Source organism: Pseudochaenichthys georgianus, chromosome 7, assembly GCF_902827115.2.
Source record: "Pseudochaenichthys georgianus chromosome 7, fPseGeo1.2, whole genome shotgun sequence".
In the NCBI taxonomy this organism is placed as follows: Eukaryota; Metazoa; Chordata; class Actinopteri; order Perciformes; family Channichthyidae; genus Pseudochaenichthys; species Pseudochaenichthys georgianus.
The window spans coordinates 642,093-666,938 of record NC_047509.1 but is presented as its reverse complement, the minus strand read 5'-3'; the positions used below and the strand labels follow the sequence as shown (position 1 = coordinate 666,938).

The 24,846-nt window shown below is 39.8% G+C and overlaps 3 protein-coding genes across 4 annotated transcripts in view; 2 read left to right on the top strand and 1 right to left on the bottom strand.

The window, feature by feature from the left end:
• Positions 1 to 10,318, bottom strand: part of rapgef3 (Rap guanine nucleotide exchange factor (GEF) 3) — a 55,747-nt gene extending 45,429 nt beyond the window's left edge. Inside the window, exons 1-2 of one of the 2 annotated variants that reach the window (XM_034086404.2) lie at positions 10,270 to 10,318; positions 3,756 to 3,829 (exon numbers count right to left, since the gene is read on the bottom strand). In XM_034086404.2, the coding sequence (XP_033942295.1) occupies positions 3,756 to 3,812 (57 nt within the window). In that variant the 5' untranslated portion in view covers positions 3,813 to 3,829; positions 10,270 to 10,318. Of the gene's footprint in view, positions 1 to 871; positions 1,162 to 3,755; positions 3,830 to 10,269 lie in introns of those variants that run through there. The other variant, XM_034086403.2, reaches the window with a different exon arrangement.
• Positions 10,319 to 13,849: 3,531 nt separating this feature from the next.
• Positions 13,850 to 18,594, top strand: slc48a1a (solute carrier family 48 member 1a). Its single transcript, XM_034086452.2, has 3 exons — positions 13,850 to 14,284; positions 14,964 to 15,131; positions 15,672 to 18,594. Exons 1-3 carry the CDS (start codon positions 14,155 to 14,157, stop codon positions 15,806 to 15,808), a joined length of 435 nt encoding a protein of 144 aa, XP_033942343.1. The 5' UTR covers positions 13,850 to 14,154; the 3' UTR covers positions 15,809 to 18,594.
• A 1,474-nt stretch (positions 18,595 to 20,068) lies between these two features.
• Positions 20,069 to 24,846, top strand: part of LOC117449048 (solute carrier family 26 member 9-like) — a 32,959-nt gene continuing 28,181 nt past the window's right edge. Inside the window, exons 1-3 of the mRNA XM_034086410.1 lie at positions 20,069 to 20,193; positions 21,957 to 22,096; positions 24,697 to 24,807. Coding sequence (XP_033942301.1) covers positions 20,069 to 20,193; positions 21,957 to 22,096; positions 24,697 to 24,807 — 376 coding nt within the window. The remainder of the gene's footprint in view (positions 20,194 to 21,956; positions 22,097 to 24,696; positions 24,808 to 24,846) is intronic.

Here is a 24,846-nt window from a genome sequence, read left to right as displayed (position 1 = left end):
CAGCTCATGTGACGTATAACAATATGTGCTCCGTGTTCGCTTCATCCAGAGATGAAGAAGCTGTCAAACTGGCAGTACATGATTGTCGCGTAAATACACCTCTTTCGCTGCGGTGATATGCGTCCTGGCAGCAGGAAGGTCGGGCTGCAGTCCGTGGACATTCAAAGCTGACCTGTTGAAAGTCCATTTAGAGACTTCCCGTGACCTGGACTCTTTATGCATTCTTTACAAACTCCTCTGAAGTCGTACTGAAAGGTGAAAGGTACACAATGCGCTATTTATAACCCGAGTGTATAATAAATAGACATTGTTTCTTCCTCCTCGTGTGCCCCCACGCCCAATCTGCAGAAACAATAGACGTGCTCCAGACCGGGACGAGTTTATCCTGGAAGATAAATAAAGTTTCTGTTTTGGAGACTTGAGCAGGATGTGAGGTTAGCTAAACACCCGTGCACGCACGCGCACGCACGCACGCACACACACACACACACACACACACACACACACACACACACACACACACACACACACACACACACACACACACACACACACACACACACACACACACACACACACACACACACACACACACACACACACACACACCTTTTGCTACTAAAGTGTTTTTTTAATGCTAATACATTCATTTTGTAAAGTAGGCTACTCACGTATGTCTACACTGTATTACTACTTTTACTTAAGATATTAATCAGAGTACTTGTTCCACCTCTGGAAACTATTAATAATCAGATTCATCGATAATGAAGATAATAAATGTTTATTAAAGTAATCCCCTGATCCTCTTCCTGCACCACCTGCAGCTAACGGAGCCACAGTTATCCCTCCGCGGTAAAGTAGACCCGCATACCCAGCTGATGCCTCTGATGGTCGGGCTCTCCCCTGCGGATCGGTCCGGGAACACTCGGTAGTTGTGAGTCCGAAACAGATGCATCTTGTCTCAGATCCAAACTAGCGACGAACTACTTCCCCCGGCAGAATCCTCCGCAGCTCCAGACATTATCATTATTGTTATTATCATCGGGAAAAAAGTAGATCCTCCTCTCAGGGCTCAGGAGTCCGCATGATGTGCCTCTGAAGACCGCAGGACTCTGCAGCTCAGACCCGGACCTGCCTCCTCCTCACTCTCACACGCGCACACGCACACACACACTCATGGTGAGGAGGAGCGCAGTATGCAGCCATCCGTCACACACACACGGGCGCGCTGCCGAGCTGCGAGTGCGCGCTCTTACACGCATCCTCTGGCATCTCAGCGACTAATTAATGTGTGTTTGATTTAATTACCTTGACATCGATGCATTGTGAGTCCGAGTGAAGGAACAAGTGCACACGTTGTCCGTTTTTTTATTATTTATAAGATCTACAAGATAAATGTCAGTGATGGCACAGGTGAAATCTTACCCAAGATGAATGACAACATCAATTATTGATAATGATCAGAATAGTCTATTATGTTTTAAATAATGATCCAAATATTTCTCTGAAAAAATGAAAGCCATTTCTGGTGTAGATTTAAAAAAATAAATCCTGGTCAACAAAGAGGTGATTATTGTAAACAAGTTTATTGTGGTGTTGTTTATTTTAGAGGAATGATATCCTGTTATTAGAATTGTATTTATTTACAAAACATTTTAAAAATATCGTTTTCGAGAAAAAGTTACGCGAAAAACGACAAAATTACATTAAAAAATATTTTGAATTTTAAATTATATTTTGACCATTGCATTAAACATAAAAACTATCAATGCAAATACAATGGTTAGTTAAGATTAATTACTTGACTCTAATTCAGGCTTCATCACCAAGACACTTCAGATTATTAATACTAAGACACCACATATGGTAAAATGCAATTTCTTAAATATTAATTCGTAGTACAATTGCACATTTTTACTAATCACTTGCATGTCTGTTAAAATAGAGCATCTGAAAACCCATTTACCCCTGGGATAAACTAAGTATTCTGAAATGAAAGTTGTATATTTCCCTGCATTAAAAAAAATCATTTATCCTTTCTATAAAATCCCTCCTCACCAGCTCTGTTTAACCTGAACACACACCTGCAACTTCACAACACTGAACCAAGGTTATTCAACGGGTATACTGTTCCTAGACACACACACACACACACACACACACACACACACACACACACACACACACACACACACACACACACACACACACACACACACACACACACACACACACACACACACACACACACACACACACACACACACACACACACAACACACACACACACACACACACACACACACACACACACACACACACACACACACACACACACACACACACACACACACACACACACACACACACACACACACACACACACACACACACACACACGTACACGTATCAGGCTGTGCAGCTGTAGCTCTGTGAGAACAGGGACACTCAGATAAAGTTCTTGAAGGGCAGGAACAGTTTTTATTTTAGAGAACAGCGACAGCGTCTCATCAGGAATGTGTTTAAAGAGTCCTCTCCTGCTGATGTTCAGGTGTATATCAGTATGTAGTGTCTCTACTTTAAAGAGTCCTCTCCTGCTGATGTTCAGGTGTATATCAGTATGCAGTGTCTCTACTTTAAAGAGTCATCTCCTGCTGATGTTCAGGTGTATATCAGTATGTAGTGTCTCTACTTTAAAGAGTCCTCTGCTGCTGATGTTCAGGTGTATATCAGTATGTAGTGTCTCTACTTTAAAGAGTCCTCTCCTGTGATGTTCAGGTGTATATCAGTATGTAGTGTCTCTACTTTAAAGAGTCCTTTCCTGCTGGTGTTCAGGTGTATATCAGTATGTAGTGTCTCTACTTTAAAGAGTCCTCTCCTGCTGATGTTCAGGTGTATATCAGTATGTAGTGTCTCTACTTTAAAGAGTCCTCTCCTGTGATGTTCAGGTGTATATCAGTATGTAGTGTCTCTACTTTAAAGAGTCCTCTCCTGCTGATGTTCAGGTGTATATCAGTATGTAGTGTCTCTACTTTAAAGAGTCCTCTCCTGCTGATGTTCAGAGTGTATATCAGTATGTAGTGTCTCTACTTTAAAGAGTCCTCTCCTGCTGATGTTCAGGTGTATATCAGTATGTAGTGTCTCTACTTTAAAGAGTCCTCTCCTGCTGATGTTCAGGTGTATATCAGTATGTAGTGTCACTACTTTAAAGAGTCCTCCCCTGCTGATGTTCAGGTGTATATCAGTATGTAGTGTCTCTACTTTAAAGAGTCCTCCCTGTGCTGCAGCACCTCTTTTCACCCTCTGTCTGAAACCAGAGCCCAGTCTGCTCTGATCGGTTAGCTGGCCGGCTCTGTTGTGATTGGTCAACCGCTTAGATGTCCCGCCCCTTAGCCTATCATGTACAATGTGTTGAAGCGCTAGCCAATAGGAGCGCGAGTCATGTCACTATATTCCGAAAGTAAACAAAGGAGACCTGTTACTGATGCATACTTTTTTTTAAATATATATTTATTAATGGAAATTCCCTGTGTGTGTGTGTGTGTGTGTGTGTGGTGTGTGTGTGTGTGTGTGTGTGTGTGTGTGTGTGTGTGTGTGTGTGTGTGTGTGTGTGTGTGTGTGGTGTGTGTGTGTGTGTGTGTGTGTGTGTGTGTGTGTGTGTGTGTGTGTGTGTGTGTGTGTGTGTGTGTGTGTGTGTGTGTGTGTGTGTGTGTGTGTGTGTGTGTGTGTGTGTGTGTGTGTGTGTACGGACTCACCCCTCCAGGTGTGCAGCGCCTCAGTGGAGAGCAGATCGGTGTCACCAGGCTCTCCATCAGGGAGAAGTCTCGAACTGTGTGTGAGATAAATGGGAGGCTGCGGCTTAGTGGGTTAGTGCGCTGATCTTCGAATCAGAGGATAGCAGGTTCAAACCCCACTGCAGTCAGCATGTCGTTGTGTCCCTTAGACGCTTCACCCAAAGTGCTCCTGTGGGGATCGTCCACAGTATTGAGTATGGAAGTCTCTCTGGATAAAAGCGTCTAACAAGTGACATGTAATGCAATAAACAAGAAATAAAAACACATTATTTAAAAACCAAAGAAAGAAAACACAGGAATCCATTTGTCGAGCCGATTATCACCGAAGCAGATCGATGTGCAGACTGTGAAATAAGGACAAGAGGCCGCGCTGTGTTTAATGTGATTTACTGCAGCCTGCATACAAAGGCAGCATTTGTGAAAAGCACCAAAGCCACAGCGTACTGCTGGTCATTGCACTCTGAAGTGTCCTCCAACGGTGCAAGATACAACAAAACCCTGGACAGGCTCCAGTATGTCCAAAACTGTGCAGCTCGGGTCCTCACGCACACAAAGCCGTGGCAACACATCACTCCCCCCTCATCCACCTCCACTGGTTGCCAGTCAAGTCCCGCATAACTTATAAAGTCCTCCTCCTGACCTACAAGTCCCTCCATGCCCTTGCCCCCCAGTACCTATCGGACATCCTCCACCCACATGCCCCACCCCGGAACCTGCGGTCTTCAGACTCTGGCCTGCTCACCACCCCCCGCACCAAACTGAGAGCCTTCGGGGACAGAGCCTTCAGCGTGGCAGCCCCCACCCTCTGGAACGCTCTCCCTGCGGAGATTCGCAACATCCCCACACTGGACGCCTTCAAAGGGCCCTCGAGACCCATCTGTTCATCAAGGCTTTCGGCCCCTAATCGATCTGTTGTTTTGTCTGTCTGACTTTTTTTTTTTTTTTTTTTTACCCTACTACTTGTAAAGCGACCTTGGGTCCCTTGAAAGGCGCTATACAAATCAAAGCTATTATTATTATTATTATTATTAAACTATATGCAACATGAATGACATGCAATAGTGCCAAACACAAAAATGATTCAAGTTACATCATGGAAACTTTCATTTAATTTAAGTAACGTTTAATTAACACACACACACACACACACACACACACACACACACACACACACACACACACACACACACACACACACACGCACGCACTGAAACACATGAGCAGAAATAAAGTCTGAGCTGACAGAAAATGCTCCGTTTTAGTTTAACACACACAGTTAAGCTCACACACACTATTGTATGAACATATAGGTTCACCTGCTGAATTTAAAACGGAACAAATAAAGCAAAGAAAGTGAAAACCATGAAGCAGATTCAGGTGTGTGTGTGTGTGTGTGTGTCCTCCGAATGCTTCAACATTGAGATCGTTCACAATAAAGGAATCCAGTTGTCCTTCTCCTTCCTCCGTGTGTTTAATACTGTAGCATATCTTAAAGGGTTCGAACACACACACTGATTCCACACACACTGATTCCACACACACTGATTCCTGCAAAGATCATCTCTACACAGGGGGATTATCTCAGATTTGATCTTGAAGAGGATTGAATGTTTCTGTGTGACGGCTGGATTGTTGATGGCCCTGTTTTTCAGTTGTGAAGACGATGGAGGGATAGCGCAGACGCCCTGAACACCTGACAGTGGCGTGATGAAGTGCTCAAGTGAACTAAGACCATTTTGGGGTAGTTTTATTTTCTTATTTGATGCGTATTTATTATTTATAGTTCTAGTACGCAACATTTTTGAAAATACAATTATTTATAAAAACACAATAATTTGAAATGTCCGATAAGAATATAAAATAAAGTGAAGACATTAGAGGAAGTTAAAGGATAAATAAAAGTAAAAAAACATGTATATAAACGTACGTGGAAGTAAAATGTCCAAAAATAAGATAAAATTGATAGAAATATTAATATAAACAACAGAAGTTAAAGGTCACCTATCATGCTATTTTTAGGCAATAGCACAGGTCTCAGATATATCAAATATAATATATAAAAACATCTCTGAAGTGTTTTGCTCTAGATTAGATTAGATAGAGTTTTATTGTCTCCCTTAGGAGAAATTTGTCTTGGGCATCGAGATAATACACATAAAAAACATTCAGGTCAATCAGTCATAGATGCAGAACAGAGATCACATATATCACATGGCAAAGAAACAACAAGAAACATACAGGTACCGAACTTTCCCTATTGCACATACATAATCAAATTGCACTTTCCCTATTGCATTCATACACAAATCAATATTGCACTTTCCCTATTTCACCTATGCATAGTGTCCGTCAAATTGCACATATCCCTATTGTGTCCATATTTACACTAAATACCAAACAGATCATTCTAGCCATGCCTCATATCCCTCCGTTTCACTTCCTGTTTCAAAAGTGCTGATTTGGGGATAAAGCTTTAAAGGGGAGGGGCCTGAGCTCATGCGGGACCCGGCAGCTACCGTCTAAACTAAATGCTGCCGTGATGAAACGCCATATCATGGATTATCAAGGCTCTGAAACAGGCTGGAGCTCAAAGGCTTTCTCTCTTGCCGGTTATACCACAAGGTGAGTTCCTTTCTACTTCCTGCTTCTTCACACACATGCTCTCCAGTACAGGTTAGCTCTGAGTGCTAGCGATGCTAATGTAAACACCGACCATATTACGTCCAAAACAGTCGGGCATTGTTTCTGATGGCAACGTTTCTGATTGACGTTCCCTGGCGAAAAGTGCATTTTGCATGATAGGTCCCCTTTAATATAAAATCTGTCCTCCACCTCTGCGTTGTGAGAATAAATGCTGCCCTCTGTTGAGAACACACACACTCTGCAATCTGCACTCACGTGACTGCAAGGAGTTTACAGTGTGTTCAAACGGTTTGAATGTGAAGCCGATGCCTCCTCCACGTGGCCTGCATGCACACAACACCTTCAGCAGAACGTTACGCCTGCAGGTCTAATTCCCCAGTTATTAAACAATTAAAAGCACACAGTTTATTTCACCGTCTTCATATTAAACATTTAGTTTTTTGTTGTTGTAAATCTTACAAAGACACAAGTAGAACCATTATTTCATTATTTTGATTTTTAAATAACTTGCTCCATCCAGGTGTTTATAATATTGGATGTGGATGGAAACTGAGAAATCAACACAAAGTGACTTATAGTTCAGAGGAAAGCCTCTTTAAAGTAGAGACACTACATACTGATATACACCTGAACATCAGCAGGAGAGGACTCTTTAAAGTAGAGACACTACATACTGATATACACCTGAACATCAGCAGGAGAGGACTCTTTAAAGTAGAGACACTACATACTGATATACACCTGAACATCAGCAGGAGAGGACTCTTTAAAGTAGAGACACTACATACTGATATACACCTGAACATCAGCAGGAGAGAACTCTTTAAAGTAGAGACACTACATACTGATATACACCTGAACATCAGCAGGAGAGGACTCTTTAAAGCAGAGACACTACATACTGATATACACCTGAACATCAGCAGGAGAGGACTCTTTAAAGTAGAGACACTACATACTGATATACACCTGAACATCAGCAGGAGAGGACTCTTTAAAGTAGAGACACTACATACTGATATACACCTGAACATCAGCAGGAGAGGACTCTTTAAAGTAGAGACACTACATACTGATATACACCTGAACATCAGCAGGAGAGGACTCTTTAAAGTAGAGACACTACATACTGATATACACCTGAACATCAGCAGGAGAGGACTCTTTAAAGTAGAGACACTACATACTGATATACACCTGAACATCAGCAGGAGAGGACTCTTTAAAGTAGAGACACTACATACTGATATACACCTGAACATCAGCAGGAGAGGACTCTTTAAAGTAGAGACACTACATACTGATATACACCTGAACATCAGCAGGAGAGGACTCTTTAAAGTAGAGACACTACATACTGATATACACCTGAACATCAGCAGGAGAGGACTCTTTAAAGTAGAGACACTACACACTGATATACACCTGAACATCAGCAGGAGAGGACTCTTTAAAGTAGAGACACTATACTGATATACACCTGAACATCAGCAGGAGAGGACTCTTTAAAGTAGAGACACTATACTGATATACACCTGAACATCAGCAGGAGAGGACTCTTTAAAGTAGAGACACTACATACTGATATACACCTGAACATCAGCAGGAGAGGACTCTTTAAAGTAGAGACACTACATACTGATATACACCTGAACATCAGCAGGAGAGGACTCTTTAAAGTAGAGACACTACATACTGATATACACCTGAACATCAGCAGGAGAGAACTCTTTAAAGTAGAGACACTACATACTGATATACACCTGAACATCAGCAGGAGAGAACTCTTTAAAGTAGAGACACTACATACTGATATACACCTGAACATCAGCAGGAGAGGACTCTTTAAAGTAGAGACACTACATACTGATATACACCTGAACATCAGCAGGAGAGGACTCTTTAAAGTAGAGACACTACATACTGATATACACCTGAACATCAGCAGGAGAGGACTCTTTAAAGTAGAGACACTTCATACTGATATACACCTGAACATCAGCAGGAGAGGACTCTTTAAAGTAGAGACACTACATACTGATATACACCTGAACATCAGCAGGAGAGGACTCTTTAAAGTAGAGACACTACATACTGATATACACCTGAACATCAGCAGGAGAGGACTCTTTAAAGTAGAGACACTACATACTGATATACACCTGAACATCAGCAGGAGAGGACTCTTTAAAGTAGAGACACTACATACTGATATACACCTGAACATCAGCAGGAGAGGACTCTTTAAAGTAGAGACACTACACACTGATATACACCTGAACATCAGCAGGAGAGGACTCTTTAAAGTAGAGACACTATACTGATATACACCTGAACATCAGCAGGAGAGGACTCTTTAAAGTAGAGACACTATACTGATATACACCTGAACATCAGCAGGAGAGGACTCTTTAAAGAAGAGACACTACATACTGATATACACCTGAACATCAGCAGGAGAGGACTCTTTAAAGTAGAGACACTACATACTGATATACACCTGAACATCAGCAGGAGAGGACTCTTTAAAGTAGAGACACTACATACTGATATACACCTGAACATCAGCAGGAGAGGACTCTTTAAAGTAGAGACACTACATACTGATATACACCTGAACATCAGCAGGAGAGGACTCTTTAAAGTAGAGACACTACATACTGATATACACCTGAACATCAGCAGGAGAGGACTCTTTAAAGTAGAGACACTACATACTGATATACACCTGAACATCAGCAGGAGAGGACTCTTTAAAGTAGAGACACTACACACTGATATACACCTGAACATCAGCAGGAGAGGACTCTTTAAAGTAGAGACACTACATACTGATCTACACCTGAACATCAGCAGGAGAGGACTCTTTAAAGTAGAGACACTACATACTGATCTACACCTGAACATCAGCAGGAGAGGACTCTTTAAAGTAGAGACACTACATACTGATATACACCTGCACATCAGCAGGAGAGGACTCTTTAAAGTAGAGACACTGATAATTTACACAAATCTAAAAATAAATATTAAGATAAGAATCTTTCCACTGATTCTCCTTTATATAAACGAACCACAGAATGAAAGAATTAAAAAAGCGCACGTAAACTAAAGTGAAGGATTTTTGTGCACTTTTATGTATTTTATTGAATATTTTCGTGTTTCTTTCTTTCTTTTTTTAATCTGAGTGTTCCTGTGCTTCTACTCAGATCCTCCGGGAATGGGAGTGGGATTTCCTGCAACAGATCTACGCCCCAAACATCTCTGTTGTGCCAGGCTTGAGGCACGCACACACACACACACACGCACACGCACACACGCACTTCCTTCCTCTCCCCTGTCCAGTTAGCAGTGACAGTGAGTGTCCCAAATGTCTCCATCATGCCTTCTTCATTTACTTTTTATTATTATTATTATTTTTAAACTTGTTTATATAAGAAAATAACACATAAGTAAATCAACCAAATAAAAAATGTACAGATAAATAATACAAATTAAATAAGAAAATAACATAAATAAATATGAAATATGGTCAAAGAGGGCAAACATATTTCTGAACCTGTGGAAACACTCCAGCTGCTGCGTGTCACATGCTCATCCTCGTTCAGTTCAAACACACCGGCAACAATGTTAACTAGTCATTCGGAAATAAACAACTTACTTTGTCAAATAATCTGCAAAACTGCTCATAAAGTTTTGTCAAAGTGACGAAAACTTTATTATATTTGCATCAAATATTTCTATTTTCCATCTGAAGAAATGAAACACATTAAACAAATATTATAAATCAAGCAATTTGTCAGTGTTTGCATCGCGTTGATTAAAACACACTCACCTCTGGTCGTGCGCTTCACTCCGTGTGCGTCAGTCCACGTTTTTCGCTCTCTTAATTTGAGCGAAGACGTTTCTGTTGATGTGAGTTATAGGGAGTGGATTCAACTTCCTGTATCTCTCCGATTGGCCGTGAAGAGAGGGTCCCAGGGCAATGGTGTGTGTGTGTGTGTGTGTGTGTGTGTGTGGTCTAGCATTACTATACTTGTGGGGACCTACATCTGTTTACATAGTCACGTGTGGGGACTCACCTCCCTTATGGGGACAAATTGGAGGTCCCCATAAGGGAATCATTAATTTTAGGGTGAAGACTTGGTTAGGGTAAGGATAAGTCTCCAGGAAGTGTGTGTGTGTGTGTGTGTGTGTGTGTGTGTGTGTGTGTGTGTGTGTGTGTGTGTGTGTGTGTGTGTGTGTGTGTGTGTGTGTGTGTGTGTGTGTGTGTGTGTGTGGTGTGTGTGTGTGTGTGTGTGTGTGTGTGTGTGTGTGTGTGTGTGTGTGTGTGTGTGTGTGTGTGTGTGTGTGTGTGTGATTTAATTTGCTTGACGCTGTGGTTTTCCTGTGACATGCTCTACACCAGTGCTTCTCAAACGTACCCCCTTTGAAGCATTTTCTCAGCCACGTACCCCCTGACCGACCCCGGACATTTGACAGAAAAAGCCATATAAATAATTACAATATAGTGAGTACAGTGTTTTATTTATTAACCCCTTAGTGCATGAATTACAACAAACTAAGGATATGTTCATCTTTATGCCTGAAAAAAAATATTTTTCCAAGGAGTTTTTCATGTTTAAAAAACCAATGAACAAAATGATATATTAATAAAAACTATAAATACAATACACAAATGTAACATGTTTATATGAGGACCCCCTTAGTGGTTCTAGGAATATTCTATATACAATTGTGTTTTCTATTTAACTTATTGTACCAAGTATTTTTTAACTAACCTTTTTATTTGTTTTACCTCACGTACCCCCTGCAGTACCCCGACGTACCCCCAGGGGTCCGCGTACCCCCATTTGAGAATCACTGCTCTACACGATGCACACTGCTGCTGCAAACGACCGACAGCTTTGATTCCTTTGCAGACTAACATGTTATGCACGAGACACGTGATGAACTCAGAAGACTTGTGCATCACATGTTTGATACAAATAGAACACAGGAATGTGCTTTTTCACGGATGAATGCATACATAGATACATTCAAGGCTATATCATAATGTACTGTCATTGTGCTTCACAGGGCTACATGCAGACAGCTGGTCACTTCACCCTACATGAGGTTAATCAGTTTCCCAGAGTCCTCTCCTGCTGATGTTCAGGTGTATATCAGTATGTAGTGTCTCTACTTTAAAGAGTCCTCTCCTGCTGATGTTCAGGTGTATATCAGTATGTAGTGTCTCTACTTTAAAGAGTCCTCTCCTGCTGATGTTCAGGTGTATATCAGTATGTAGTGTCTCTACTTTAAAGAGTCCTCTCCTGCTGATGTTCAGGTGTATATCAGTATGTAGTGTCTCTACTTTAAAGAGTCCTCTCCTGCTGATGTTCAGGTGTATATCAGTATGTAGTGTCTCTACTTTAAAGAGTCCTCTCCTGCTGATGTTCAGGTGTATATCAGTATGTAGTGTCTCTACTTTAAAGAGTCCTCTCCTGCTGATGTTCAGGTGTATATCAGTATGTAGTGTCTCTACTTTAAAGAGTCCTCTCCTGCTGATGTTCAGGTGTATATCAGTATGTAGTGTCTCTACTTTAAAGAGTCCTCTCCTGCTGATGTTCAGGTGTATATCAGTATGTAGTGTCTCTACTTTAAAGAGTCCTCTCCTGCTGATGTTCAGGTGTATATCAGTATGTAGTGTCTCTACTTTAAAGAGTCCTCTCCTGCTGATGTTCAGGTGTATATCAGTATGTAGTGTCTCTACTTTAAAGAGTCCTCTCCTGCTGATGTTCAGGTGTATATCAGTATGTAGTGTCTCTACTTTAAAGAGTCCTCAGTATGTAGTGTCTCTACTTTAAAGAGTCCTCTCCTGCTGATGTTCTGGTGTATATCAGTAAGTAGTGTCTCTACTTTAAAGAGTCCTCTCCTGCTGATGTTCAGGTGTATATCAGTATGTAGTGTCTCTACTTTAAAGAGTCCTCTCCAGCTGATGTTCAGGTGTATATCAGTATGTATTGTCTCTACTTTAAAGAGTCCTCTCCTGCTGATGTTCAGGTGTATATCAGTATGTATTGTCTCTACTTTAAAGAGTCCTCTCCAGCTGATGTTCAGGTGTATATCAGTATGTATTGTCTCTACTTTAAAGAGTCCTCTCCTGCTGATGTTCAGGTGTATATCAGTATGTAGTGTCTCTACTTTAAAGAGTCCTCTCCTGCTGATGTTCAGGTGTATATCACTATGCAGTGTCTCTACTTTAAAGAGTCCTCTCCTGCTGATGTTCAGGTGTATATCAGTATGTATTGTCTCTACTTGAATGTTCAAAAACTTCTTTATTTTTCTCATACTACCTCTTTCCCCCCTCTGTCTGAAACCAGAGCCCAGTCTGCTCTGATTGGTTAGCTGGCAGGCTCTGTTGTGATTGGCCAACCACAGTTTTTATGTAAATTGGTTTTAGTGTGTGCTGTCGAGGTGGTATATGATGAATTTCAACATACATCTTTTGTATAATGGCCGATGTTGCACATGCAAACCAAAGACATATGTCTGTCTATATTATTTTCTGTTCCATCTACACTGTACCATATTAATTCAAGCAACATCTTTGTTAATAGATGTATGACATATCTAACTAATGGCTTCACTGTGAGAGTGAATGTCCTCTTCTTGCAGTTCCTCTTTACTCCACTTGGGGCCGCTATGTTTGCGAGTTGGGGGTTTCCTTAGTCAAAGACACTTTACTTCACAAGAGATATATCTGACTTGGTGGCAAATCGTTAAAAACAAACCATAACAAATCGTACTTTTCAACACTGCTACAGCAAAAATAATGTATATTTCGACTGTCATAAAACAGTAGAGTATATTTACCAACTATTATAATATAAGAAATATTAGCCTTTTTTTATATTTGGAGGTATAAATTGAAGACGATAGTCCGTGGTGGGGCAATCATCTTGATCTCATTGGGTTATCTTTGGCTGAACATAAAAACAGTTGGTATTTATCTTTAGCTGCTGTTAGCTTCAAATATCGCAGTTTGTGTCACACTTTAAACAGAAACCAACTATCTTCGCTGCTAAACTATCTTGCTAACATTGCTAAGCGTGGTTCGGCTAATATATGAGTTGCAGTTCCTCTTTGCACCTCTATGGGCCGCTGTGTTTGCGAGTTGGGGGGTTTCCTCAGTCAAAGACAGTTTACTGAATAAGAGATACATCTGACTTTGTGGCAAATCGTTACAAACCCGAGCAAGTTCTATGTTTCAACACCTCAACCACAAACTATTATATATTTCCAGTATCATATAACAGTGGAGTATATGTACCAATAATTAAAACCGTAGAAATGTAATCCTCTTAAATGTAATGTGACGTCAAGACGAAGATGACGATCCGCTTTGGGGGTTATCATCTTGATCACAGCGAGTCATCTTTGGCTGGACATCAGATAAACACTGTTGGTACTTAGCTTTAGCTGCTGTTAGCTTCAAATTAAACGGTCGCAGTTTGTGTCGCACTTTAAACGGAAACTAACTATCTTCACTGCTAAACTATCTTGCTAACATAGCTAAGCGTCGTTCAGCTAACCTATAATACATGAATGTGTAAGTTGTTATGTTATTATTGTTACATAACATGGCGGTAAGCTGTTGATGTAGAAACACAGTCTGTTGTTTTTAACTTGTGACGCCTGTTTCAGTCGTTTTACTTTCATTAGTCGTGTTTTTAAAATGGGAGTTAGAAGGATTTACATTAGCTTAGCTTATGCTACATTCGGGACCTTGGTTGGACTCTCGGCTTTCCTGGTCTGGAACATCGCCTACAAACAGCCGTGGACCGCAGCCATGGGAGGCCTGTCAGGTCTGTTTACATGTCTTTAAACACTCCTTATTAACAGGTTTTACTGGCATATTACATATTTAGTTTAGATAGATTGAAAGACACGTTATCATCCAAAATTGTGAAATGTATTTTGTCACAGCAGCAGTGTTGTCAAGCATTACACACGAGATACACGTCTTTAAAAGTCACAGTAAGATACAAATATAATACAATTAACATTAGCAGCAAAACTATACACACATTCCCAATAGAGTACATACTACTGAATACATTGAATATTCTACATTATACAATCTCACTAAGCTACATAAATATATAGAAATATACTCCAGACACATACTGGCAATTGTTTAAAGTAGCTGTTTATTGGATCTTTACATTATAGCTTTAAAAACTCATGCCTGCCGTTAGGTGCAGTGTTGTAATAATTATTCAGATCCTCAAATACCATGGCACAGTATTCATAATACTCCACACTACATCCTGATTTCAAAATGTTACTGTCCACTACATTTCAGAGGTGAATACTTTTTCCTGCACCAAATGTATTTAACACTAGTTACTTTTCTACATATAAAAACACATGATATGCTATAATATAATGCAGTACTGTAATACTTCAAGTATCTACATTTGGCCCATGTTGACAAACTACAACACTGTGTGCGTGTGCGTGTGTGTGTGTGTGTGTGTACAGGTGTCTTGGCGTTCTGGTGTCTCGTCACACACGTCATGTACCTGCAGGATTTCTGGCGCACGTGGCTCAAAGGTCTGAAGTTCTTCATCGCTGTCGGCGTGATTTTCTCGATGTTGGCGGCCGCCGGCTTCATCACCTTCCTCACGCTCGCCATCACTCAGAAACAAAGTAATCCTCTCTACTCTTTCCACAGTGCTTAGAGAAAGTCATCTTCCCTTGTGAACTCGGGGTTTGATGATCTTCCATAGGCACGGCAACTATTCAAATATACTTTCAGCGGTCAGTTGCTTCAGAATATACTCCAGTCTGCTCTGATTGGTTAGCTGGCCGGCTCTGTTGTGATTGGTCAAGCGCTTAGAGATGTCCCGCCCCTTAGCCTATCACGTACAACATGTTGGAGCGCTAGCCAATAGGAACGCGAGCGATACACAGTGATGTCACAGGAAGTAAACAAAGGAGAGGAACTCCCATAAAAAGCACAATAAGGCGTTTTTAAGAATTGAAACTGTCACACTAAGCTTAATGAGATGGAACTTTATTTAATTACAGTGTCAGAATGAAAAATAGAATTTAAATTAATAATACAGCAAAAATAAAGGAACTATTGAAACAAGATATCAGAGTCGAAAGTGGTGCATTAGTACGAACATGTTTACATAAGAGTGCAGGTTAATATAATGATTATAAGTGTTGTTTTGTGTCCCCCAGCCCCCACGGACCCCCGCAGCCTCTACCTGTCCAGCGTCTGGAGCTTCCTCACCTTCAAGTGGTCCTTCCTCCTCGCCCTGTACTCCTACAGATACCGGCAGGAGTTCGCTGACATCAGCATCCTCAGCGACTTCTAGTGCAGAGGACTTCTTTTTACAGACTGCCATGGACTCGGAGAGGGTTTACAAAGAGCTTCGGAACAAAGCAGAGGATTGAAGTCACACACACTTGCTTAACGAGCTGTGTGTGTGTGTGTGTGTGTGTGTGTGTGTGTGTGTGTGTGTGTGTGTGTTCCCATCTAATGACACACATGTTATATTCCTGTAAGTAGATTGACCTCTGAAGACTGCTTCTGAGTTACGAATGTGGACCGACTCGTTCTAAGACAGATTTCATCTCGGGATGTTTGACTCTTGAAACGATGGAGGTAGGCGTCTGAATATGATGTGTGTGAGCAGATCGATAACCTGTGTGACGCACTTTAAAGAAATGCAGAAAGGATTGTAAACTCACCAAAAAGTGCAAATGCAAAACGAGCTTCAAACAAATGCCACAAAAATAAATCCGTGAATACTAAAATTAATTTACAAATGAATGAAAAGCATTTGTAAATATATTTTTTAAGTTTGTAAAAGCTGATCTACAAACAGATTTAAAATCCAAAAATTCAAACTGCATTCCCGACTCAGGGTTGTGCCCAAGCCGTGCGTCCAGAGGCAGATGTTCCCCGTAGAATGTTGTGCCAGAAAACAATATTTCTGTTCGTCAACAGCTGTATAATTCCTCCTGAAATCTGAGTTTCAAACGGGCGGCAGACACAGCTGTGTTCTTACGGACGTCACGTTGTTGTTGTTTACGATAATCGATATATCTTATAAACAAGATCAGCGCCGCAGTATCACCTCAGAGATGAGAGCAACACCTACGTCACTTCCGGGAGAAAAGTACGGCCCCGCCCACTTTGGGGGGAAACCAACGCTGTCATCCGAACGGAGAATTCACATTCTGAAGTTTTTGCCGATCCGATCGGAATTTTTTGAAAACCGTTAATTTTCTGATCTTCAAAGCGCCCGGTTACGACGACCAGTCAGGCAAACGATTACATTCAATCATTTGAAATCGACGATCGGCTCGATATATGGTTAAATTAAAATCAGCCGGCGAGGCTGTAATCTCGCCGGCTGTTACTCTCATGAGCGAGGCGGAACATAATAGTTGTAACATGCCAACAAGCTGCTGTGTCGTTTAGTGCAGTGCTTCTCAAAGTGTGGTCCGCGGACCACTGGTGGTCCGTGAGCGCCCCCTAGTGGTCCGTGAGTATATTGGTAAAATTTCACATTTGAAAGAAATACATTTATTTAAGTTTTCCGCACTCTCGCGGGAATATCTCCGCAATGGAACGAGCTTAAGTTTCACTTTCGATTGCATGATATAGCCCAGATAAACACCTTCGTCACACATGTTGCCACTTGTTTGTACCATTTTCAGGCGATTTCTAAAATACGATGTGTTTTGGGATATTTGTGGAGTTAGGTGGTCCGCGAGTGTTTTTTTATTGGTTAAGTGGTCCTTGGTATGAAAAAGAAACACTGGTTTAGTGCACCTCGAACATCAAAACAAATCCAGAGTTCAGTGTGTCTGGACTTCCTCTAAGAAGAAAGGACGGTAACAGAAGAGCTCTGTGGCTTCAGGCTCGATCGCCGTTCGAATGACAGTGTTGTTTCCCCCAAAAGTGGGCGGGGCTTTAAAGTGATGTAGACGTTACTCTCAAAATCGATAGCCTCTGTAACCATATATCGAGCCCGATCGTCGATTTCCAATAGCTTAATGTAATTGTTTGCCTGTCTGGCCGTCGGGCTCTCTGGAGATCAGAAAATCCACAGTTTTTTTACATTTCTGATCGGATTGCCAAAAGCGTCAGAATTTGTATCGACCGCCATTTAAATGACGGCTTTGTTTCCCCCCAAAAGTGGGCGGGGCAATTTGTTTGCCCGGAAGTGACGCATGTGTTACTCTCATGTATTCTTCTAGGAAAACACCTGTACAACTAATCAAAGAGTTGTTAAGGTAAGAAATATATTCACAAATGCTTTTCGTTAAATTGTAAATTAATTATACTATTTACAGAATTTCACACTGGATTTTTTTGTGTTTTTATTGAAATATTTACGTGAGTTTACAAATCTTTTTTTTGCAATTATGGAAGTTTTTGGTTTACATTTACACTCGGATTATTGATCTGTTCACACAATTCATATCAAGACAAATCTACCTCCATATACACATTAAATCCCCACTGTTACAGGCTTTTAATCCAATGATTCAAAATAAAGTAAAAACTCTCAAAGCTTAAATCCTTTCAGCTAAAACCTGAAGCCTCTCTGCTGATCGCGCTGTCGAATGTTCCTAAATTAGCTTTTTTAAAACACTTAAATCTCCACGCAGTCAGTTTTACCTTCATCGATGACGCAATTTAAGAACGCATTTTTTTAAAGCTTTGATTACCGATATGAATAGTTGCACTCGTATTTAAACCTTTATTTTGTCCACCTGTTAAAGAAAATGCTTTCCTGTGGTGTATTTCCTCATGTGTCCACCAGGGGGCGACATGCTTTTTTTCTTTCAGTGTGATTTGGGGGAAATCATGACATTCCTCATACAAATGAATCTGATTAATGATCGCACTTTAGTCCTGATATTGATGCCATTGTTTTGCACACAAAAAAAACCCATGGTCATCCCTGTCTCTCACCCTTTTAAGACGTTTAATTATGTTATCATTTGTGTAGTGTGTCAAGCTGTGTGTTTTAGCTCCAGCTGTCGACCATAAAACATGTGTAAATGTATTTTCTGTTGATGAGAGTTGATGTCGGGATGCTACGTGTAAATAAAACCCATTAAAGTTGCAATTATTGATAATTAACTATACTTGCTGAAACGTCTCTTTCTAAGCTCCGCCCTGCAGGGTTTTAAGGTCTTGATAAGTAATAAACCAAAGTAGTCATTACGCACCTGAGCCTGATGCCCGCAGACTCCAACATTAAGGTACAGTAATGCATTTTATCACATCTTAAACTAAAACGTCTGATACAAACTGATATTGGAATTAAACAGGGTACATTTGGGAGGTTAACTCATAGCTGTATACACATCTCTGAAAAACACAATGGCTTTTAATGCGATTAAATAAGATAATTACAAAGTGCACATTGAGAATGGTAACCAAGGTAATATCCACTCATTCTCAGCACGTGTGCAAAGGTGAAGAATGTATTTACGATGCCATGTCTTTATATATTTTATTTCATTTAAAGCTATTTTGTGTAAACGCAATTCTTATGAAACCTGGTCCAAAAAAGAATACTCAATAAATATTTTACTTTCATTAATTTGGGAAAACAACTTTTTACCTTGAAGTGAATTATGATTTTTTTTTGTTCAAGGTTAGAAACTGGTTAGCTGTTGACGATGTCTTCACTTTAACTTCACTGTAAAATGCTCATGTTTTTAAATGCAGATATATTTAAATAAAATGTATTTTTCTTGTGGTACATGAATAGACTTGTTTCTGTCACACACAGTGATTGTATGTGCTTATAATATTATGTACCTGCTGTTGAGCAAATCTTTTTAGCAGTCCACATTTCCTGATCCTTCAGACTCCAAGGTTAGATTAAAAGCAACGCTCTTGAATTGTGCCGCCTCAAAGTTAAACAAACACACGTTCAGTCCTGAAGACATTTTAAAGAGTCCCTATTCTGCTCATTTTCAGATGTATTTCAGTATGTAGCGTCTCTACTTTAAAGAGTCCTCTCCTGCTGATGTTCAGGTGTATATCAGTATGTAGTGCCTCTACTTTAAAGAGTCCTCTCCTGCTGATGTTCAGGTGTATATCAGTATGTAGTGTCTCTACTTTAAAGAGTCCTCTCCTGCTGATGTTCAGGTGTATATCAGTATGTAGTGTCTGCACTTTAAAGAGTCCTCTCCTGCTGATGTTCAGGTGTATATCAGTATGTAGTGTCTCTACTTTAAAGAGTCCTCTCCTGCTGATGTTCAGGTGTATATCAGTATGTAGTGTCTCTACTTTAAAGAGTCCTCTTCTGCTGATGTTCAGGTGTATATCAGTATGTAGTGTCTCTACTTTAAAGAGTCATCTCCTGCTGATGTTCAGGTGTAAATGTAGTGTCTCTATACTTTAACTCAGGAACACATTGTAACCTTTGCAGACCATTTACATGCACTAAAATCTATAGAGCACACTACAGGAAAGGGAAAACCCCAAAAAGCAGAATAGGGACTCTTTAAATATGTCTAGGGGAAATATAAATTATTTAATTGCACCTTGAGGACTTTGAGAGTTTTCTGTTGTCTTTATAATATTTCGATTGGCTGCAGCCATGCAAAGGCTCCGCCCTCGTTATGTGATTGACAGGCCGGCGTTTAACCTCCCAGACTTTGACCAAGAGTTTGACAAGAAGAGCCGACAGTTCCCCGTCGGAGAGAAGGTGAAGAAGCTCTTCAGGTACAGGAACACGGTCACATGATCACTCTCTCTCTTCACTTTTTACGCTGCTATGGACAGTCTTGCACTAATGTACATTTTTCAAAGATATTGAAGTGACTGTTATTTTGTATATTGATTGTTGTGCTTATATTTATGTCTTAAAGGGGACCTATCATGCAAAATGCACTTTGTGATGTCTTGTATACATCACCATGTGTCCCCGGTGTGTCGGGCAACTCACGCAGCGTCAGGAAATAAAACCCTCTCTCTTCTCCTCCGTACCCAAATCTCTGAAAACGGGGAACAACGGAGCTGATCCAGATTTGCGTCCGATATGACGTAACATCTGAAATGTGGACCCACGGCCCAATCAGAAACGTTGCTATCAGAAACAATGCCCGACTGTTTTGGACGTAATATGGTCGGTGTTTACATTAGCATCGCTAACACTCAGAGCTAACCTGTACTGGAGAGCATGTGTGTGAAGAAGCAGGAAGTAAAAAGGAACTCACCTTGTGGTGTAACCGTCAAGAGAGAAAGCCTTTGAGCTCCAGACTGTTTCAGAGAGAATCCTGGATAATCCATGATATGACGTTTCATCACGGCAGCATTTAGTTTAGACAGTAGCTGCCGGGTCCCGCATGAGCTCAGGCCCCTCCCCTTTAAAGCTTTATACCCAAATCAGCACTTTAGAAACAGGAAGTGAAACAGAGGGATATGAGGCATGGCTAGAATGATCTGTTTGGTATTTTGAGAAAAACACTTCATAGACATGTTTTTTATATATTTTTTATACATCTGAGACCTATGCTATTGCCTCGAGCAGTGTTTCTCAAACTTTTTCATACCAAGGACCACTTAACCAATAAAAAAACACTCGTGGACACAATAAAATATTATATACTGTATATTGTATTATATACAAATATAAAAAAACACATTGTTTTTCAAGAACAGATTACAAATCGCCTGAAAATGGTACAAACAAGTGGCAACATGTGTGACGAAGGTGTGGCGCTGGGCTATATCATGCAATTGAAAGTGAAACGTAAGCTCGCTCCATTGCGGAGATATTCCCGCGAGAGTGCGGAAAACTTTAATTAATTAATTAATTTCAAATGTGAAATGTTACCAATATACTCACGGACCACTAGGGGGCGCTCACGGACCACCAGAGGTCCGCGGACCACACTTTGAGAAGCACTGGCCTAGAGATAGCATAGGTGCACTTGAATGTGTGCATATGTATAAATGTGCTGTTGATTGTGTATATATTTGTTTTTGTATTCGGGATTGTGGGAAAAGGTATTTCGATCTCTCTGTGCACACAAACAGAGAGATTGACAATAAAGTTGACTTCGACTATTTTCTCAGATTTCTTGAGTTTTTTTCAGATTTATAATTATTTTTCTCATATTTTCGACTTTTCTAAGATTTAGATTTTTTTATTTACAGAACTTCATTTTTTCTCAGATATTTACTTTTTCTAAGAATTAATGTTCCTGATTTTATTTCTCAGAATATGATTTAAAAAAAAATCTCACATTACTTACTTTTGCCTCGTATTTTTGACTTTCCTAACATTTTGATTTTTTTTTTGTTGCAGAAGTTGATTTTATCTCGGATTTAGAAATTGTTCTCGGAATATTTTTCAGAAATACATATTTTCTCAGATATTAACTTTTGTCTCAGAATTCAGATTTTTTTCTCAGAATATGATTTTTTTCTCAGAATATGACTTTTTTCTCAGAATATGACTTTCCCGGTGTGTTTTCCTGCAGATGCTCGGCTCTCAGACTGCAGGCTCTGCTCTTCAGACTCCTGCCTGTTCTCCGCTGGCTCCCAAAATACAAACCGAGAGAGAGTCTTCTGCGTGATGTGGTCAGCGGGGTCAGCGCCGGCACCATCCAGGTCCCTCAAGGTCAGAAAACACTCTGATGCCTCTGAGTAACACCTATATATCCACACTGTAGCTATGTACAAATGACAATAAAAGCCTTGAATCTATATATTCTATAGGCTTGGGCAATAACAGAGGCTGCTTTTTAGTTTTTATGCACCCCACAAATGGAACAAACGCGAGTTATTTTTAGTCGAGGCTAAAAACATTAGTCTTTTCAGCTAAAATTTAAAATATTTTTTCTCAGAATTCAGATTATTTTCCCAAATTATGACATTTTACTCAAAATTAGATTTTATTTCAGAAATATATTTTTTCTCAGATATTTAATTTTTTGATGTAGGAAGTAGTGGAGTACAAATACTTAGTTTCTGTACTTAAGTACATATTTCTGGTATCAGTACTTTACTCCACTACTTATTTTTCTGATGACTTTTTACTTTCTACTTCTTACATGTTGAACCAAATACCTGTACTTTCTACTCCTTACATGTTGAACCAAATACCTGTACTTTCTACTTCTTACATGTTGAACACAAATACCTGTACTTTCTACTTCTTACATGTTGAACCAAATACCTGTACTTTCTACTTCTTACATGTTGAAAACAAATACCTGTACTTTCTACTTCTTACATGTTGAACCCAAATACCTGTACTTTCTACTTCTTACATGTTGAACCCAAATACCTGTACTTTCTACTTCTTACATGTTGAACACAAATACCTGTACTTTCTACTTCTTACATGTTGAACTCAAATACCTGTACTTTCTACTTCTTACATGTTGAACCCAAATACCTGTACTTTCTACTTCTACATGTTGAACCCTAATACCTGTACTTTCTACTTCTCACATGTTGAACTCTAATACCTGTACTTTCTACTTCTTACATGTTGAACACTAATACCTGTACTTTCTACTTCTTACATGTTGAACTCAAATACCTGTACTTTCTACTTCTCACATGTTGAACTCTAATACCTGTACTTTCTACTTCTTACATGTTGAACCCAAATACCTGTACTTTCTACTTCTCACATGTTGAACTCTAATACCTGTACTTTCTACTTCTTACATGTTGAACTCAAATACCTGTACTTTCTACTTCTTACATGTTGAACTCAAATACCTGTACTTTCTACTTCTTACATGTTGAAACAAATACCTGTACTTTCTACTTCTTACATGTTGAACCCAAATACCTGTACTTTCTACTTCTTACATGTTGAACCCAAATACCTGTACTTTCTACTTCTTACATGTTGAACACAAATACCTGTACTTTCTACTTCTTACATGTTGAACTCAAATACCTGTACTTTCTACTTCTTACATGTTGAAAACAAATACCTGTACTTTCTACTTCTTACATGTTGAACACAAATACCTGTACTTTCTACTTCTTACATGTTGAACACAAATACCTGTACTTTCTACTTCTTACATGTTGAACACAAATACCTGTACTTTCTACTTCTTACATGTTGAACTCAAATACCTGTACTTTCTACTTCTCTCATGTTGAACTCAAATACCTGTACTTTCTACTTCTCTCATGTTGAACTCAAATACCTGTACTTTCTACTTCTTACATGTTGAACTCAAATACCTGTACTTTCTACTTCTTACATGTTGAACCCAAATACCTGTACTTTCTACTTCTCACATGTTGAAGACAAATACCTGTACTTTCTACTTCTCACATGTTGAACTCAAATACCTGTACTTTCTACTTCTTACATGTTGAACCCAAATACCTGTACTTTCTACTTCTACATGTTGAACCCAAATACCTGTACTTTCTACTTCTTACATGTTGAAGACAAATACCTGTACTTTCTACTTCTCACATGTTGAACACAAATACCTGTACTTTCTACTTCTTACATGTTGAAGACAAATACCTGTACTTTCTACTTCTTACATGTTGAACACAAATACCTGTACTTTCTACTTCTTACATGTTGAAGACAAATACCTGTACTTTCTACTTCTTACATGTTGAACCCAAATACCTGTACTTTCTACTTCTTACATGTTGAACCCAAATACCTGTACTTTCTACTTCTCACATGTTGAAGACAAATACCTGTACTTTCTACTTCTTACATGTTGAACCCAAATACCTGTACTTTCTACTTCTCACATGTTGAACTCAAATACCTGTACTTTCTACTTCTTACATGTTGAACCCAAATACCTGTACTTTCTACTTCTTACATGTTGAACCCAAATACCTGTACTTTCTACTTCTTACATGTTGAAGACAAATACCTGTACTTTCTACTTCTTACATGTTGAACCCAAATACCTGTACTTTCTACTTCTACCGTTGTTCAGCATGGAAACATTCATTAGCTAACAATGACATTATTGTTCTATTAATATAAAGGGAGGTCAGGTACTCTTTAAAGCAGCTGCTAGTTATGGGTACTTTTTACTGAAGTACACTTCAAAGCCTCTTTACTTTTACTTGAGTAAAGAAGTTTAGTCAGTACTTCTACTTTCACCAGAGTATTTTTAAACACGAGTATCTGTACTTCTACTTGAGGAAAGGATGTGTGTACTTTTGCCACCTGATGATTGATGTGTTATTAAGAGGCTTCTGTTCCCCCAGGCATGGCCTTCGCCCTCCTGGCTAACCTCCCTCCCGTGAACGGCCTCTACTCCTCCTTCTTCCCCCTCATCCCGTACTTCTTCATGGGCACGGTTCACCAGATGGTCCCCGGTAAATCTCGGACATTTATATCCGCACATTTCAAACCAT

Bases quoted from the DNA above. Each gene is read 5' to 3' on its own strand.
- slc48a1a (XM_034086452.2), top strand. From the start codon at position 14,155: ATGGGAGTTAGAAGGATTTACATTAGCTTAGCTTATGCTACATTCGGG. The intron at 14,285-14,963 runs GTCTGTTTACAT...GTGTGTGTACAG, and splicing joins AGCCATGGGAGGCCTGTCAG to GTGTCTTGGCGTTCTGGTGT. The intron at 15,132-15,671 runs GTAATCCTCTCT...TGTGTCCCCCAG, and splicing joins CGCCATCACTCAGAAACAAA to CCCCCACGGACCCCCGCAGC.